This window comes from Malurus melanocephalus, unplaced genomic scaffold (genome assembly GCF_030028575.1).
Source record: "Malurus melanocephalus ecotype Western Australia unplaced genomic scaffold, MMel_1.1 scaffold_496, whole genome shotgun sequence".
Lineage (NCBI taxonomy): Eukaryota > Metazoa > Chordata > Aves > Passeriformes > Maluridae > Malurus > Malurus melanocephalus.
The window spans coordinates 152,453-153,528 of NW_026623728.1; the positions used below are offsets into that span (position 1 = coordinate 152,453).

A 1,076-nucleotide genomic window follows, 5' to 3' on the forward strand; every position below is an offset into this window, starting at 1 on the left:
TGGGGACAGGCATCACTGGGAGCTCCCAAAAAGGGCAACCACAGTAAAATAAAGGTTTATCTGCACCCCTGGGCCCAAGGCTCAGCTGAATCCCAGCTGGTGTGGAAGGAGATGCTTTCTTTTGAGAGGAGCTGAGCCAGAGCCGTCTCCTAGAGCACCCAGAGCYGAGGCTGAGCTCACTGGAGACCCCCAATCTTTACTTACAGCATTCCCCAACAGCCTGTACTGGTGGGAGGGAGCTGTCTGCCCTCAGGTCCCCTCCTGCACGTCCCCTCCTGCCCTGCCCCAGTGTCCCCAAGCCCCCCATGCTCCAATTCATCCTCGGTGCCCGCTAACCCCGCTGTCCCCCCGCAGCCTGGGCAGCTACGCCGCTCTCCACGGAGAGTTCTACTGCAAGCCCCACTTCCAGCAGCTCTTCAAGAGCAAAGGCAACTACGACGAAGGCTTTGGGCGCAAGCAGCACAAGGAGCTGTGGGTGCACAAGGAGGTGGAGAGCGGCACCAAATCGGCGTGAGCGGGGCCAGGCCCCTCGCCCGGAGCCCTGCAGGGCTGGAGGAGCTGAGCTCAGCTGAACTGAGCTGATGGAAAGCGGGATCTGTGCAAAGGGAGGGTGGGAGGGGGTTCAAAGGAATCCTGCAGGGTGTAAGGTGAGCAGGGTGCAGCCCCCAGCTCCCTCTTTCTGCAGGATCCTGTCCCCAGTGAGATCAGAGCAGGACCCCCAGCCCTGCTGATCCATTGCAGCCCCATCACYACGGGGAAAATGAGATGAGCTCCAGCATTTTACGAGCCCCAGCACAGCTCCCGGGGCTCTGGATCACGAGGGTCCTTGCTTTTACATCAGCTCAGTTCAGCTGGGATGGTYCAGCCTTAAGGATGTTGCCCTGCCGCTGTTTGACAGTGTCTCTTTTTTATATTTGCCTTCCACTGGTACGTTCTGCGCCGGAGCCTCGCGGACATGCGCCCCTTTATTTTTGTAATACAAGGTTTGCCAGCCTTCCCTGTCTTGTGCTGTGTTCCCAGGGGCCTGGGGAGGTGGGGGAAGGGGTCAGGGGTGTCTCTGAACTGCTCTGTCACTG

General features: G+C 59.5%; 1 protein-coding gene across 1 annotated transcript in view; it reads left to right on the forward strand.

The window, feature by feature from the left end:
• LIMD2 (LIM domain containing 2) overlaps positions 1-997 on the forward strand; it is a 2,235-nt gene extending 1,238 nt beyond the window's left edge. Inside the window, exon 4 of the mRNA XM_057381175.1 lies at positions 355-997. Within this exon, the coding sequence (XP_057237158.1) occupies positions 355-514 (160 nt within the window). The 3' untranslated portion in view covers positions 515-997. The remainder of the gene's footprint in view (positions 1-354) is intronic.
• The last annotated feature ends 79 nt before the right edge of the window (positions 998-1,076 follow it).